Raw genomic sequence first — 15,657 nt, 5'->3', positions numbered from 1 at the left:
GTAACTATTGAATACTTCAAATGTGGCCAGTGCAACAGAGAAATTGAATTTTACAAATTAATTTTAATTAATTGAAATTTACACTTGTCTTTTTAGTTGGTCTGTTTCTTTAGAGACACAGTCGCACTCTATCATCCAGGCTGGAGTGCAGTGGCACACTCATAGCTCAATGAAGCCTTGAACTCTTGCACTCAGGTGAAACTCCCACCTCAGCCTCCCAAGTAACTAAGATGACAGGCATGTGCTACTACGCCTGGCTAATTTTTTTTTTTTTTTTGAGACTGAGCATTGCTCTATCACCCAGGCTGGAGTGCAGTGGCACAATCTCGGCTCACTGCAACCTCCGCCTCCCAGGTTCAAGTGATTCTCCTGCCTCAGCCTCCTGTATAGCTGGGATTACAGGTACACGCCGCCACTCCCAGCTAATTTTTGTATTTTTCATAGAGATGGAATTTCACCATGTTGGCCAGGCTGGTCTTGAACTCCTGACCTCAGGTGATCTGCCCACCCAAAGTGCTGGGATTACAGGCGTGAGCCACCGTGCCCAGCAATTTTTGTAATTTTTATTTTTGTAGAGACAGAGTCTCCCTATGCTGCCCAGGCTAGTCTCAAATTCCTGGAGTCAAGCGATCCTCCCTAATGTTGAGATTTCAGGCATGAGCCACCATTTTAGCCTGAAATGTACAGTTGAATGGCTAGTGGCTACTCTAAGGAGGCACTGCAGGCCTAAAGGAAGTGGGTAGCTGGGCCAGGGTGGAGGGCTAAGTTAGCAGAGCTTTCCCAAGCAGAGCACAGAGCCCAGGGAAAGGATGCTCCATGCAGAGTGTCGGAGGTGAGAATTGAGGGAACTGGGAATGGTTGTGAATGGCTGGAGGAAAGAGGCAGGAGGGGGTATGGTGGGCAGTGCAGGAAGTAAGGGTTCATCCCAAAGGTGGGAACTTCATTCCGAGAGGGTTCCCTTTCTCCGCACTTCTGGTCTCAAAGATGGAGAAGGGAGACACATGGGGTGACCTAGCAGAAGCTGGGGAGTCAGGGCCCCGAAGTGCCTGACCTTGGCTGATTCTCCCTGTTACTCATCTAACACTTGCTTATAGAACAGCAGGCCCTATGTAGGGACTGGGGCCTCAGTAGGAAATGAGACTGATAAAGTCACTACCCTACCCTCAGGCAGGTTTCATAATGACTTCCATGAACCTTAGGCATTTCTGTCCTTCTGTATTTAAAAAAAAAAAAAAAAAAGGCCAGCACGGTGGCTTATGCCTGTAATCTGAGAACTTTTGGGGAGGCCAAAGTGGGAGGATCGCTTGAACCCGGGAATTTGAGATGAGCCTGGGCAACACGGCAAGACCTCGCCTCTGCAAAAAAATTTAAAAATTAACTAGATGTGATGGTGCCTGCCTATAGTCCCAGCTACTCAGAAGGTTGAGGTTGGGATCGCTTAGGCCTGGGAGGCCAAGGCTGCAGTGAGCCGTGTTAACGCCACTGCACTCCAGCCCTGTCTAAAAAAAAAAGTTTAAATTTTATGTTGCTGCAAAGACCAATATTATCCAGGGTACAATTTTCTCTTTTCTTTTTTTCTTTCACTTCTACTTTGAAAAGAAATTAAAACACTTCCCCTAAAAGCATCATGGGCCCTAGACACTGTTGGTGCGATGCCTGGGATACGTAGGCCCTGTCTTCAGGGAGTTTCTAGGCTAGTGGAGGAAACAGCAAGTAAACAAGATGGTTTCTGGGGAAGAGAGATGCTGTGAAGAAAATGGGACAGAGGGAAGTGCCGTCCGGGCAGGGGGTCGGGGAAGGTCTCACGGAGGAGAACTTAGCGCTGAAAAGGAACTGTGACAATAAGAGGGAAAGCTGTTGCCGAGAGAACCAGGGCTTGCGGGTGTTCTCAAATGAGGGTAGACCTGGGGATGACAGAGGAGAAGGAAGAGGTGGGGGTGAAGGTGGACCAAGGGAGCAGGTGCAAAATGGGGGCAGGGGCTGGGTCCTGCAGGGTGTCTTCGTGTGGGCTTCCCTAGAACGGGAGCCAGAGGTGAGGATTCCTGTACCAAGGGTTTGCTGAGGGGGAACCTTCAGGGAGACTGGCTGGGGCTGTGGAAGGAGGTCAAGCAGATGCGGTTCTCACTGGAGTGGGAACCCGTGGGGTCAGGCTGGGCACCCCGGCTTTAGTGCTGCCTCGGAACTCCGTATCAGTCCATCGTGGGCTGTGGGCTGCTCCGGGAAGCAGGGACACATAATGGACTGGGCGAGTCCAGGACTCTGAAGGAGGGTGATTCTTAAGGGCCGCAGGCAGGTGACACTCCCAGCAGTGGGTGAGGGATGGGATGCTGCATCCAGGGGGAGGGCAGCTGCAGGTGCACCAGCAGTGCCTGCCATAGAGGGTCTTGTAGACCAGAGTTGGGAGTTCGGTCGCCTCTGATCTCCTAACTGACATGGGATTTCAAGCAGGGGCAATAGCATGCTTTTTGAAAGATGCCTCTGACTCTTGTGTGGAAAACAGACTGGAACAGGGTGGGGGATCAAGGATGGCAGCAGGGAGATGAGGGAAGAGGCTGCTCCATCCTGGAGAACACTGGTGGGGACCTGGACGTGGGCAGTGGCTGGAGGAAGGAAGCAGAGCAAGAGTCGGAAAATCTGCTTTCTTCTCCTTTCTTTCTTGCTCCTGCCCAGACTCAAGGCTTTTCATTCCCCCAGAATTCCCGTTTGCCTTCTTCTTCTTTTTTTTTTTTTTTTTTTTTTTTTTGAGATAGAGTCTCACTCTGTTGCCCAGGCTGGAGTGCAGTGGTGTGATCTTGGCTCACTGCAGCCTCCACCTCACGGGTTCAAGCGATTCTCAAGCCTCAGCCTCCCGAGTAGCTAGGATTACAGGCACCCGCCACCATGCCTGGCTAATTTTTGTAGTTTTAGTAGAGACGAGGTTTTGCCATGTTGGCCAGGCTGGTCTTGAACTCCTGACCTCAGATGATCCTCCTGCCTCAGCCTCCCAAAGTGCTGGGATTACAGGCGTGAGCCACATCGCCCGGCCTCCTTCCACTGTCTTCACACTGCTTTCCCTTACTGCAGGGGCTTAAGGAAGGAATAGGGGGCAGCCGTATGGTGAAGCCACAAGCCTTTCTGCGCTGACTGATCTCTCTTTTCTCTCTCTCCCCCCTGACTGCCGCTCCAAAGTCGAGCTTCGATCCCCACCACCGTGCCCAGCCAAGTTACGAGCGTCCTTCTTTCCTGCCTCCAGGACCTGGGTTGATGCTCCGGCAAAAATCTATCGGTATGCCACCCAGAAGAAGAGATGTGGGGGCTGGGGGAGGCCAGAAACGTGACAGTTTAGGAAAAGCAAGCGGACTTGGAAATGTTCTCTGCTTCCAGAGAGACCATAGTTTCATCAAATTGGGTTAAGAGTTCAGGCTTTGGAGATGGGTGAACTTGGCCATGAATCCTGGCTCCCCTCCTTCCCAGCTGTGTGAACTGGGGCAGGTGGCTTGACTTCTCTGGGCCTCTGGCTCTACATCTAGAGAATGGGGATGCAGTGAGCTAAAGCCCCTGCTACAGCTTTCTGGTTCTTTCTCTTATACCCGATTCCATCCATTCATTCATTTTACAAGTGTTTACCAAGCGTTCCCCACATGCCAGGAATTGTTCTAGAATGGGGATATGTCAGCGAATAAAACAGACTAAAGGTTCCTGCCCTCATGGGGCTTGCTTTATAGCAGGGGAAGACAGATAATGGATTATAAGGATGATAAGCAAGAAAATTATCTAGTATGTTAGCAGTTGTACATGCTATGGAAAACAAAAAAAAAAGAGTGGGCCGGGCGCAGTGGCTCACGCCTGTAATCCCAGCACTTTGGGAGGCCGAGGCAGGCAGATCACGAGGTCAGGAGATCGAGACCATCCTGGTTAACATGGTGAAATCCCATCTCTACTAAAAATACAAAAAATTAGCCGGGTGTGGTGGCGGGCACCTGTAGTCCCAGCTACTCGGGAGGCTGAGGCAGGAGAATGGCGTGAACCTGGGAGGCGGAGCTTGCAGTGAGCCAAGAACGTGCCACTGCACTCCAGCCTGGGCAACAGAGCAAGACTCCGTCTCAAAAAAAAAAAAAAAAAAAAGAGTGAAAAAAATAGTAGAGTAAGGTAAGAGAGACAGGGAGTGCTGAGTGGGGGGCGGGGCGCAGGTTTGAGCTAAAACCTAGAGATGGGCCAGGCACAGTGGCTCACACGTGTAATCCCAGCACTTTGGGAGGCCGAGGCAGGCAGATCACAAGGTCAGGAGTTCAAGACCAGCCTGACCAACATGATGAAACCCCATTTCTACTAAAAATACAAAAATTAGCCAAGCGTGGTGGCACGTGCCTGTAATCCCAGCTACTCAGGAGGCTGAGGCAGGAGAATAGCTTGAACCCGAGAAGCAGAGGTTGCAGTGAGCAAAGATCGCACCATTGCACTCCAGCCTGGGCGACAGAGCGAGACTCTGTCTCAAAAAAAAAAAAAAAAAAAACACCTAGAGATGAAGTGGGGAATCGTGAGGCTCTCTGGAGTTAAGGCATTCCAGGCAGAGCGAACTACCTCTGCAAAGGTCTTGAGGTCGGGCTGAGTCTGGTGCATTTATACAACAGGGAGGAGGCCCGTGTAGCAGGGGCCAAGTGAGCACTGGACATGAGGGCAGTGGGGGGACAAGGTCCCGATCCTGCAGGGTCTGGGGAGTCATGGTGAGGACTTGAACCTTTGCCCTGAGTGAGGTGAGTGCATGGCAGGGCTCTGAGCAGAGGAAGGACATGAGCTGACTTCAGTTTTAACAGAAACCCTCTGGCTGCTGTGAAGGGACTAGATTGAAGCGGATGAGCTGGGAAGCTGGGGGACCAAAGAGGAGGTGACAGCTATTGCTATCCAGATAGGAAATGATAGTGGCTGGCCTAGGGTGGTGACTCTGGAGGGGTGAGAAGGGATTGAATTCCGGATATGTTTTGAAACGACAGGATTTGCTGGTGGATTGGATATGGGTGACGTGAGGAAGAAAGCTACTAAGGGTGGCTGCAAGGTTTTCAGTCTTAGCACCTGAAAGGACAGAGCTGCTGTTTGCTGCGGTGGTGGGGAGGGACCGTGGGCTGGGAGGAGTCTGTTGGTAAGGAGATCAGGAGCTTGGGTTGGAGCGTTTGGAGTCTGAGATGCCCGTGAGACAGCCAGCTGGGTGTGGGTATTTGAATATAGGAGCCCAGACCTCAGGGCGGAGGATGGGACCCTAGGCATAAACGTGGGCGTCGACAGCAGAAAGGCAGTGAATGAAGCTGGTCACTGGTTGAGAGGGAGTAGTCAGAGGTGAGAAGAGGGTCAAAAACCAAGCCTTGGCAGTGAAGTAAGCAAAGACTTAACTCCTGCACGCCTCCTGGAGTTGTTTTTCCCTGATTGTATTCAGCTTTCCCCAACTCCTGGTGTTCAAAGTCCACCAGTGTGAGTCTTACACTCCCACTGAGTGTGGGGTCCACCTGGCTCTCATCGTTTACCTGATTTTTTTTTTCTATAGATCCAATCCCTTTTAAACTTTAGCCTCATCATAAGTGGTTCTCTCTGTAGAATCACAGCTTTGATGTGCTGGTTGCATTTCTTTCCTGCATATACGTGAAAAGAAACACGCATCTATGCATAAACACGAGGGACTATCCTTTCCCAGCTCCAGCCACGTTTGCTGGCCCCAAACCGTTCACTGAGCCTTTGAACGGAATTAGAAAATGGCGCCCCCTCCTGGCGTGGGGAGGAAGTTCCGCTGAATTTCAGTTTCCTCACCTTGCACAACCTGCACCTCTGTATGAAGCAGATTTGGGTTTACCCCAAATAGGGAAGAGCTGGGCGAGTCCACGTGAAGTTCCTGGCATATATGGGGTGCCATTCTTGTTATTAGTATTGTTGCGGTTCTATGGGATAGTGGAGCAGGGAGACCCTCCCCACCAGGGTCCCCCTCCTTGATCCTCTGTATCTCCCCAGGTGCAGCAGAAGATGACAGACCTTACCTAGCACCCCCAGCCATGAAATTCAGCCGCAGCCTGTCTGTGCCTGGTTCGGAGGACATTCCACCGCCACCCACCACGTCCCCACCGGAGCCTCCCTACAGCACACCTCCAGTCCCCTCCTCCTCAGGGCGCCTCACCCCCTCCCCTCGGGGAGGGCCCTTCAACCCCGGCTCTGGTGGCCCCCTCCCCGCCTCCTCCCCTGCGTCCTTTGACGGGCCCTCCCCTCCCGACACTCGCGTGGGGAGCCGCGAGAAGAGCCTGTACCACAGTGGGCCCCTGCCCCCTGCCCACCACCACCCGCCCCACCACCACCACCACCACGCCCCGCCCCCTCAGCCCCACCACCACCACGCCCACCCCCCTCATCCTCCCGAGATGGAGACAGGCGGCTCTCCCGACGACCCTCCACCCCGCCTGGCTCTGGGGCCCCAGCCCAGCCTGCGAGGCTGGAGGGGCGGCGGTCCCAGCCCGACCCCGGGGGCCCCGTCCCCATCGCACCACGGCAGCGCGGGCGGGGGCGGCGGCTCCTCCCAGGGCCCGGCTCTGCGCTATTTCCAGCTGCCCCCGCGGGCGGCCAGCGCAGCCATGTACGTGCCCGCCCGCTCGGGCCGCGGCCGCAAGGGCCCGCTGGTCAAGCAGACCAAGGTGGAAGGCGAGCCCCAGAAGGGCGGCGGCCTCCCGCCCGCGCCGTCGCCCACGTCCCCGGCCTCCCCGCAGCCGCCGCCCGCCGTGGCCGCGCCCTCGGAGAAGAACTCCATCCCCATCCCCACCATCATCATCAAGGCCCCGTCCACCAGTAGCAGCGGCCGCAGCAGCCAGGGCAGCAGCACCGAGGCGGAGCCCCCCACCCAGCCCGAGCCCGCGGGAGGCGGCGGCGGCGGCGGCTCCTCGCCCAGCCCTGCCCCGGCCATGTCACCCGTGCCCCCGTCCCCCTCGCCCGTGCCCACCCCCGCCTCGCCCAGCGGTCCGGCCACGCTGGACTTCACGAGCCAGTTCGGGGCCGCCCTGGTGGGGGCGGCCCGGAGGGAGGGGGGCTGGCAGAATGAGGCGCGCCGGCGCTCCACGCTGTTCCTCTCCACCGACGCGGGGGACGAGGACGGCGGGGACGGCGGGCTGGGCACAGGGGCGGCCCCGGGCCCGCGGCTGCGCCACTCCAAATCCATCGACGAGGGCATGTTCTCCGCCGAGCCCTACCTCCGACTGGAGTCTGCGGGCAGCGGCGCGGGCTACGGCGGCTACGGGGCCGGTAGCCGAGCCTACGGGGGTGGCGGGGGCAGCAGCGCCTTCACCAGCTTCCTGCCCCCGCGACCCCTGGTGCACCCGCTGACCGGCAAGGCCCTGGATCCCGCCTCCCCGCTGGGGCTGGCCCTGGCCGCCCGCGAGCGAGCGCTGAAGGAGTCCTCGGAGGGCGGCGGGGCCCCCCAGCCCCCTCCCAGGCCCCCATCGCCCCGCTACGAGGCCCCGCCGCCCACCCCGCACCACCACTCGCCCCACGCCCACCACGAGCCAGTGCTGCGTCTCTGGGGGGCCTCCCCGCCGGACCCTGCGCGCCGGGAGCTGGGGTACAGGGCCGGGCTGGGCAGCCAGGAGAAGTCCCTTCCCGCCAGCCCGCCCGCCGCCCGGCGTTCCCTGCTACACCGCCTGCCGCCCACCGCTCCCGGGGTGGGGCCCCTCCTGCTGCAGCTGGGGACGGAGCCCCCGGCCCCGCACCCCGGAGTGAGCAAGCCCTGGAGGTCCGCAGCCCCCGAAGAACCCGAGCGGCTGCCGCTGCACGTGCGGTTCCTTGAAAACTGCCAGCCCCGGGCCCCTGCGACGAGCGGAAGGGGGCCCCCCTCCGAGGACGGGCCGGGGGTCCCGCCGCCCAGCCCACGCCGGTCCGTGCCCCCCTCCCCGACCTCCCCGAGGGCCAGCGAAGAGAACGGGCTGCCCCTGCTGGTCCTGCCGCCTCCCGCCCCCTCGGTGGATGTGGAAGATGGCGAATTCCTTTTCGTGGAACCGCTGCCTCCGCCTCTGGAATTCTCCAACAGCTTCGAAAAGCCGGAGTCGCCCCTCACGCCTGGGCCTCCCCACCCGCTGCCCGACACACCTGCCCCGGTCACCCCGTTACCCCCTGTGCCACCCCCGGCTGTGGCCGCAGCCCCTCCCACCCTGGACTCCACCGCATCCAGCCTGACATCCTATGACAGCGAGGTGGCCACCCTGACCCAGGGGGCCTCCGCCGCTCCTGGGGACCCCCCTCCACCAGGCCCGCCTGCCCCAGCAGCACCGGCTCCCGCTGCCCCACAGCCTGGCCCGGACCCTCCGCCTGGCACGGATTCTGGCATCGAGGAGGTGGACAGTCGGAGCAGCAGTGACCACCCACTGGAGACCATTAGCAGCGCCTCCACGCTGAGCAGCCTATCTGCCGAAGGTGGTGGCAGCGCAGGGGGTGGGGGCGGGGCTGGGGCCGGTGTGGCCAGTGGGCCGGAGCTTCTGGACACCTATGTGGCCTACCTGGACGGCCAGGCCTTTGGGGGCAGCGGTACTCCCGGCCCGCCATACCCTCCTCAGCTCTTGACTCCCTCTAAGCTCCGGGGCCGGGCGCTAGGAGCCAGCGGAGGCCTGCGACCTGGCCCCAGCGGGGGACTCCGAGACCCTGTCACCCCCACCAGCCCCACCGTCTCGGTGACAGGGGCTGGAACCGATGGGCTGCTGGCCCTGCGTGCTTGTTCAGGACCCCCCACGGCAGGCGTGGCTGGGGGTCCGGTGGCTGTAGAGCCAGAAGTCCCACAGGTGCCCTTGCCGACGGCCTCCTCTCTGCCTCGGAAGCTGCTGCCCTGGGAGGAGGGCCCGGGCCCACCGCCACCACCTCTGCCCGGACCCCTGGCCCAGCCTCAGGCCTCAGCCTTGGCCTCAGTAAAAGCCAGCATCATCAGTGAACTCAGCTCCAAGCTTCAGCAGTTTGGGGGCTCCTCAGCAGCCGGCGGCGCTCTGCCCTGGGCCCGAGGAGGCAGTGGGGGAAGTGGAGACAGCCACCACGGGGGAGCCAGCTATGTCCCCGAGAGGACCTCCTCCCTGCAGCGGCAGAGGTAAGCGGGGGCTGGTGGCCAACAAGGGAGGCCAGAGGTGTTGATGGCATGGCTGTTTCCCTTTAGGGTCTCAGGGTGGCAGAAAGGAAACAGAAACCAGGTTGGCAGGAGTTTGCTCTCACAGAAGCACGCTTTCACAGATACTTTCTTTTTCTTTTTCTTTTTCTTTTTCTTTTTTCTTTTTTTGAGACAGAGTTTCACTCTTGTTGCCCAGGCTGGAGTGCAATGGCGTGATCTCAGCTCACCACAACCTCTGCCTCCCCGGTTCAAGCAATTCTCCTGCCTCAGCCTCCCATGCCACCACCCCCAGCTAATTTTGTATTTTTAGTAGAGACGGGGTTTCTCCATGTTGGTCAGGCTGGTCTGAACTCCCAACCTCAGGTGATCCATCCGCCTCGGCCTCCCAAAGTGCTGGGATTACAGGCATGAGCCAACATGCCTGGCTTTTTTTTTTTTTTTTTTTTTTTTTTTTAGAAACAGGGTCTCACTCTTGTCACCCGGCTGGAGTGCAGTGGTGTAATCATAGCTCACTTGCGCCCTCAAACTCCTGGGCTCAAGCAATCCTCTGGGACCACAGGTGCATGCCACTATGCCTGGCCAATTTTTCTTTTCTTCTTTTTTTTTTTTTTGAGACAGAGTCTCACTCTGTTGCCCAGGCTGGAGTGCAGTGGTGCAATCTCAGCTCACTGCAACTTCCGCCTCCCAGGTTCAAACGATTCTCCAGCCTCAGCCTCCTGAGTAGCTGGGATTACAGGTGCCCGCCACCATGCCCGGCAAATTTTTGAATTTTTAGTAGAGATGAGGGGTTTTGCCATGTTGGCCAGGCTGGTCTTGAACTCCTGACCTAAGGTGATTCATCCCACCTCCGTCTCCCAAAGTGCTGAGATTACACGCATGAGCCAGCATGCCTGGCCCTGGCCAGTTTTTCTTTAACTTTTTGTAGAGACAAGCTATGTTGCCCAGGCTAGTTTCAAACTCCCGGGCTCAAGTGATCCTCCTGCCTTGACCTCCCAAAGTGTGATTACAGGTGTAAGCCACTGAGTCCAGCCTTTAAATTTCCATTTATTTCAGTAGCTTCTGTTGTCTCTGCCCATCACCATCACAACCTACACCCCATGATGAACAAAAAGTTATTAACAGGCTGGGCATGGTGGTTTATGCCTGTAATCCCAGCACTTTGGGAGGCTGAGGCGAGTGGATCATGAGGTCAGAAGATCGAGACCATCCTGGCTAACACGGGGAAACCCCATCTCTACTAAAAAAAATACAAAAAATTAGCTGGGCGTGATGGTGGGCACCTGTAGTCCTAGCTCCTCAGTAGGCTGAGGCAGGAAAATAACTTGAACCCGGGAGGCGGAGGTTGCAGTGAGCCAAGATTGCACCACTGTGTTCCAGCCTGGGTGACAGAGTGAGACTCCATCTCAAAAAAAAAAAAAAAAGTTATTAACAAAGGAGACTGGAGCGAGACCTGCTTATGTCTTTTCCTTGGTGAGCTGCCACTTCTTTCTGACAGTCCCTGAAATCTGTGAGTCCCTTGAAGCCAGTGTGGTTCAAGACAGGATGCAGTTATAGGTGTGGTTCTAGAGCCCACCTTCTCGGCTTCCAGTCCCAGCCCTGCACTTTCTACCTGGGTGATCTTAGGCAAATGAATCCACCTCTCTGTAGAAGGGGAATGGCCTAGTGCCAGCCCAAAGAGTTTTTGAGAGGATTTAATGTGTGCCATTGTTGTAACATGGGATGGGGGAAGAGGGGGCCTCAAACAAGAGCCCAGCAACTTCTACATGCGGAAATACGGGATGATGCAGATGCTTCCCAGAGCAGTCAGGTAGCTGCATCACCACAGAACTCGAGCCCATTCAAGACCTTCTAGTCCTAGAGAAAGTAGAGTTACATTTCTGGTTCAGATACACAGAGGGTTGGAAGCAGTTTTTAAATATCCTTGTCCATCTACAGAGTTCACTTGAATTCTGTTTGAAGGTCTGCTATCCAAATGTGTCTGACCTTCAGATGTGGGTTCAGGGAGTGTATATTTGGGGCAACTTAAATCTATGCTCCCAGGTTGAAAAAAAAAAAAAGAAAGAAAGAAAGAAAGAAAAGAAAAAGGAGGCTGGGCACAGTGGCGTGCAGCTGTAGTCCCAGCTACTCAGGAGGCTGAGGTGGGTGGATCACTTGAGCCTGGAAGGTTGAGGCTGCAGTGAGCTGATATCACACCAAGGCACTGCAGCCTGGGGAACAAAGTGAGACCTTGTCTCAAAAAAAAAAAAAAAAAAAAAAAAGGAGAGAGAAAGAAAAGAAAAAGGAAGTGTATATTATCAGAGCAACTTGAATCAATGCTCCCAGGCTGTAAAAATAAACAAACAAACAAATATGGGTTTATTAGGCCTGTAAGAACTGAATGCAATTCCTTGACTATTCTTAAGTATTCTGGTTAGAGGAGAGGATTTTTTTTCTTTTCTTTTTTTTTTTTTCCACTGCTTGTAGCAGCAATAGGAACGATGCTTAATTCAGTCAATAATTGCATTAATTATTGATTCATGACCTATGTGTGCAGAGTGCCCTTCTGGGTGATGGGATCCCCTGCTGGACAGGACAGGCAAAGACTGTGCAACTCCATAGGGCTCATAGTCTAGGGACATAGGAGTGGGGGTGGGGCAGTAAACAAAATAATTGCAACCATCCTACAAAAAAAGCTACCACAATGGGATGGGTGGAGAAGGTCTCTCACTTAACAGGCAAGATGGGCAGAGTAATGAAAGTGGAGAGGGAGCAGCTGCCCAGGGCAAGAGTGAGCCAGGCAGGGGGAGCGGCCAGTTCAAAGGCCCTGAGGTGGGACAGTGCTGGAGGGGAGGGAACGAAAGGGATGAGGGGAACCTTTTTCTCCCCTTGTTTCTTCTCTCTTTCATCTCCCTCTCTTCATCTCTCTCTCTCTGTGTCCCCTGTCCCTTCCATCTCTCTCCCCTGGATGCTCACCCTTTTTTTGTCTCTCTCTCACTGTCTCCCCATCTTTCACTCTGCTATGACTGGCCATAACCTGAAAGGCAGTATAGAATAGTGGTGAAGAGCTCAGACTTTGGTGCCATATAACCGGGCTCTGCCACTTCCTGTGTGTCCTTAGGCAAGTTATTTAACCTCTCTGTGCTGATAATAATAGTAACCTGCATCAGGGCTGTCGTGGGGATTAAACTGAGATGCAATCATGTAAAGCACTTAGAACAATGCCTGGCACACATGAGCATCAGTAAGCGGTGACGATTATTATTATTATCACTTAATGTCTCTTTTTCTTTCATCTCTCTTAACTGTCGCCCTCTCCCTGTCCTCTCATCTTTCTTTCCCTTCATTTGTTTCCTCCACGGCCGTCTTACCCTTTGCTCCCTCCATTTCTTCCCGCCTCTCTCCTCCATCTCTCCCCCTACCCTTATGTCTCTCCTCCTCTCTCCCTATATCTTGACCTCTGCCTCTTTCTCACCCCTGCCCTTGCCCCCTAAATCCCTGTCCTTCCCCACTGCCCCCTTGTCACATTCCAGACTCTCCGACGATTCCCAGTCCTCACTCCTCTCCAAGCCTGTCAGCAGCCTGTTTCAGAACTGGCCCAAACCACCTCTGCCGCCACTCCCCACCGGAACAGGGGTCTCCCCTACAGCCGCTGCGGCCCCAGGGGCCACCTCACCCTCAGCCTCCTCCTCCTCCACGTCCACCCGCCACCTCCAGGGCGTGGAGTTCGAGATGCGGCCCCCTCTGCTCCGCCGGGCCCCCAGCCCCTCGCTGCTGCCCGCCTCGGAGCACAAGGTCAGCCCTGCGCCCAGGCCCTCATCCCTGCCCATCCTGCCTTCCGGACCCCTCTACCCAGGCCTCTTTGACATCCGTGGCTCCCCAACTGGAGGGGCAGGAGGCTCGGCTGACCCCTTCGCCCCAGTCTTTGTGCCGCCACACCCGGGGATATCCGGGGGGCTCGGGGGAGCCTTGTCAGGGGCCTCGCGCTCCCTCTCACCAACCCGCCTGCTCTCGCTGCCCCCGGACAAGCCGTTTGGCGCTAAACCTCTGGGGTTCTGGACCAAGTTCGACGTGGCTGATTGGCTGGAGTGGCTGGGTTTGGCGGAGCACCGAGCCCAGTTCCTGGACCACGAGATTGACGGCTCCCACCTGCCCGCCTTGACGAAGGAGGACTACGTCGATCTAGGTGTGACCAGGGTGGGCCACCGCATGAACATCGACCGGGCTCTCAAATTCTTCCTGGAGAGGTGATGGCTGGCCTGGACGGACCAGCCCCGTCCACAGAACTGTAGAGCCTGCTGGCCTCTTGACCTCTGACCCCTGACTGTCATTCTCTCCCCGGGCCAGGGACTCTGTTCAAACTGCGCCCTGCCCTCGTCTCCCAAGGCCAGAGGTCACCAGGTGGCCCAATCCAGGCCGGACATTTGCACCTCACTGAAGGGGGGCAGCTGACACAAGAGTGTGTGTGTGTGAAGCGGGGAGCGGAGGTGGGATAGGAGAAATGACAGAGGGGAATTGAGAAGGAGGGAAGGGCCTATTCTGGGGGGAGGGGATGGACAGAGCCATAGAGGGTCAGCCCTGAGCCCGATTGGATGGGGACCGTCCCCCAGGCTGCAGGGGAAGGGGGTGCCCTCGGATTCCACCACCTGCCGCCCCTCTAACAACCCTTCCCACTCTCTCCAGGCCCCTCAGCTCTTCCCCCTTCCCCTCTCCCCAGCACACACAGCTGCCCCCCTCAGCCTCTTGCACGCTCCGTAGCACGCCTGCTCACCTCTCTCCCCTCCCCTCCCTGGGCTGCAATTTTGCACAAATTTGCCCTCTCGCTGTCTTGCACATTCTGCCTTTGCTTCTGGCTGGCGAGGCCCGCTCAAATACACTCTGCTCTCCTCGCACACGCTGCATTTCCTTTCTCACGCTCCATGCCTCCTTCTCTGATTCTCGCTGCTTACACACTTTTCCCCTACCAGGGCCCTCCTTTACACACTCCATTTCACATCTCCTCCTCCCCGCTCGCTCTGGACCCTTGTTGCAGACACACTTGGGACACATTTTCCCTCCCCCTCACAGACTCCATGCACATCATTCATTCTCTGGAGTGCCCTGCTCTTTGCTCAGCCCTTGCACACTTGCTATCTTATGCACCCCTCCTGACACACTCTTACCTCCATTTTCTTATGTTGAAGCACTTTCCCTTCTTATTCTTAAAAATCCCAGATTCTTCCACTCCCCACTTCTCCCCTCTCACCGCGACATTCCTAGCCCCCCACCCCCCGCCTTCCCTCTTGCCCCTTTTGCACCGTCACTTTTGGTCACACCTTTTGCACACTTGCCTCCCAGAAACTGTGTTTCTCTCACAAATGCTCATTCTCTTCTTCTTTGCCAGGCTCCCACTCCTTTGCCCCTTTCTGTTTGGAATCTTTGCCCTTCTGCATTTTTTATTCTTTTGTGAACCCTCTTGCACACTTGCTTTTGCACATGCGCCCCCCCCCCCCCCAGCATTTTCAATGCTCTCTGGAAGCCTTGTTTCTCCCCTTTAATAATGTTCTTGCACACCAGGACGTGGCTGCACACTGCATCTTGTCTTTTCTACCTGGATGAGAGCTCTACCACTTCTTTCCTTTTGCACACTCATCTCATTCCATGCACTCTTGGGCTGTAACTGTCATTTCTTTTCCTGACACGCTTATTTTTTATTCCTGTTGACAAGCAGCTCTTGCAGCCATTCTCATTCGGATTCTCTTACCTCCTTAAGCTCTTTCTCTTCCTGGTCAGAGAAGACCCTATGCACACTGGCTTCCTGCTCACCATGCTTCCACACTTGAGCCTCTCCCTGCCTCCAGCCCTCACCCTTCCTCACATCCTCCCTCTTCTGTCTTTCCTGGGCCATCTGTCCATCCCTTTTGCACGAAGATTCCCCTCTCCTAACCTGTCCACTCCAAGAAGCTCCCTCTCCCTCCAGCATGGCTGTTCCTTCCCGCACGCTTCCTCTCTCCGCTTATTCCCGGGGCTTGGGAATGTCAAGCCACCCCTACCCCTGAAAAGCCCCCTCCCCTGCTGTGGGTAAAGGGGGGAGGGCATTGCCCTCAGGTCCCCCCCCCATGTTCAGCTGCCAAAGAAGGGAGCTCCCCCTCCTTCCCCAAGCCCATTCCCCCTCTGCTGCCCCCTACCCCCAAGAGGGGGGTGCGCTCCGTCCATGAGGGGAGGGGGCTTGCCCCCTCCCCTCACCATGTCAGGGATCTGCGGGGAACCTCGTGGGAGGGTCGTGGGAGGGGGGAGGGGTGGTGAAGAGAAGGGCAGAGGCCGCGCTGGACCCTACCCGCCCCCTCCCCCTTGTCGGATGCCCCCAGTCCGCAGGGGGCCTGCGCGGCGCCCGTCTATCAAGGGCTTGTTCATTCTGGATGGGTGCCGCGGGGTTGGGGAGGGTGTAGGGGGTGGGGGGGAGGAGAGGTCGGGGTGGGGAGTGGGGAGGGACCGAATGCGGGGACAGCGCGGGGTGGAGAGGAGAGAAAAAGCAAAAAGAGGAACAATAACAAAAGAAGAAAATATAAAAAACAGAAAAAAAAAAAAAAAACAACCCTAGAACACACAAAAAAATC

The 15,657-nt window shown here is 56.4% G+C and overlaps 1 protein-coding gene across 3 annotated transcripts in view; it reads left to right on the top strand.

The window, feature by feature from the left end:
- Nucleotides 1-15,635, top strand: part of SHANK1 (SH3 and multiple ankyrin repeat domains 1) — a 60,353-nt gene extending 44,718 nt beyond the window's left edge. For all 3 annotated transcript variants that reach the window (XM_054464895.2, XM_054464896.2, XM_054464894.2), the window contains 3 exons: nucleotides 3,169-3,265; nucleotides 5,974-9,067; nucleotides 12,595-15,635. In XM_054464895.2, the coding sequence (XP_054320870.1) occupies nucleotides 3,169-3,265; nucleotides 5,974-9,067; nucleotides 12,595-13,312 (3,909 nt within the window). In that variant the 3' untranslated portion in view covers nucleotides 13,313-15,635. The remainder of the gene's footprint in view (nucleotides 1-3,168; nucleotides 3,266-5,973; nucleotides 9,068-12,594) is intronic.
- Nucleotides 15,636-15,657: the final 22 nt, after the last annotated feature.

Source organism: Pongo pygmaeus, chromosome 20 (assembly GCF_028885625.2).
Source record: "Pongo pygmaeus isolate AG05252 chromosome 20, NHGRI_mPonPyg2-v2.0_pri, whole genome shotgun sequence".
In the NCBI taxonomy this organism is placed as follows: domain Eukaryota; kingdom Metazoa; phylum Chordata; class Mammalia; order Primates; family Hominidae; genus Pongo; species Pongo pygmaeus.
The sequence above is the reverse complement of the archived record's forward strand: the minus strand, read 5'-3'. Positions and strand labels throughout refer to the sequence as shown.